At 36.6% G+C, this 1,243-nt stretch overlaps 1 protein-coding gene across 2 annotated transcripts in view; it reads right to left on the bottom strand.

Moving 5' to 3' along the window:
- LOC106868029 (uncharacterized) overlaps positions 1-1,127 on the bottom strand; it is a 14,965-nt gene extending 13,838 nt beyond the window's left edge. Inside the window, exon 1 of one of the 2 annotated variants that reach the window (XR_001409211.2) lies at positions 280-1,127. Coding sequence is in view for 1 of the 2 variants with exons in the window: in XM_014913129.2 (XP_014768615.1) it covers positions 280-1,031 (752 nt within the window). In the remaining variant the exon portion in view is untranslated. The remainder of the gene's footprint in view (positions 1-279) is intronic. The other variant, XM_014913129.2, reaches the window with a different exon arrangement.
- Positions 1,128-1,243: the final 116 nt, after the last annotated feature.

The raw sequence follows: 1,243 nt of genomic DNA, 5'->3' as shown, positions 1-1,243 counted from the left end.
TTCGGTTAGACACACCAAATAGGATATTTTTGAAAATTTCTATACAGAAATTTACAAATCGTAATCCCCGTTGTTAAAAACATGAACCCGGAAAAAAAAAATGAGTTGGTGGGGGATTTCGATACCCCCAACAATGTTTTGGTTGTATAAGTGCAACTGTTCCGTGAAAAGCGTCGGTACATCATAATTCTCATCACAACATTTAAGCAAAAATACCCGTGTCTTGATGTTAGCGGCTTGAATTTTAAAATGAAAATAAAATAAAATGAAATACTTTACTTTTCCTTGTTCTGGTTAAAGTTTCCGTTCAGCTTTTCGTTAATTACCGTCGGTGGAGTACAGAAACCACTTACTTCAATGACACTCGGGGGAGTACAGAACTGACTCTTGTCAGAATCTTCATCGTTTGTATCAACATCAGAAATATTATCGCTGTCATCTGAATTCGAAACATCTAGATCCATAAAGGTTGGTGGTTCACAGAACATACTTTTGTTTCGCGACACGATCGATCCCATCATATTACCATTAGGTAAAGGACTCCGGAGAAAATCTTTTACATTCGATTTTCGCGCTGTTTTTGATTTTCTCGCTGTTTTTGATTTTCTCGCAAGGCGGTTAGTGGTGCCTTTTGTAGACTTTGAACATTTTCTCTTGGTTACACTCCTTGTTTGATATCTCGGGTATTTTTTGTTAGAGATTACCGCTAACTTTCTAGGTTTGCGGCACTTTCTCTCGTTTTTCGTTGTGCGGCACGATGGTTTATGTGTTTCATCGCTCTCTTTAAACAACTCATTTAAATCGACAACTTCACAATCAGAGAATGAATGGTCATATCGTTTGAATATCGATTCAAATTTTTTCCGGTGTATATTCCCGTTCGCCCTCAGATATTTCATCAAGTCCATAGTAACCGAACTCGGTAACCGTGGTTGTAAAAGCACGATTGAGCGTTGCTGTAGACGATGATGATTTTGTAAAGCGGTGTAAGATGAGTTCAGTGACTGCTGAACTGCTGCGCAATATCGCATTGTTCATGACAACAGGTAATTGTCGAAGCAATAGCAAAACCGCTTCATTTGAAATTTGATAAACACCTCACAACGTTGTATTTATATATTGAAAGACTTGTCTCAAAAGTGATATAAACTTCTAATAAAGACCGCCGCCTCTCATTTTCTTTTCTCACACATTTCTCTTGTTTATTGTCTATATATATATATATATATATATATATATATAT

The sequence above is a fragment of the Octopus bimaculoides genome, chromosome 9 (assembly GCF_001194135.2).
Source record: "Octopus bimaculoides isolate UCB-OBI-ISO-001 chromosome 9, ASM119413v2, whole genome shotgun sequence".
NCBI lineage: Eukaryota > Metazoa > Mollusca > Cephalopoda > Octopoda > Octopodidae > Octopus > Octopus bimaculoides.
The sequence above is the reverse complement of the archived record's forward strand: the minus strand, read 5'-3'. Positions and strand labels throughout refer to the sequence as shown.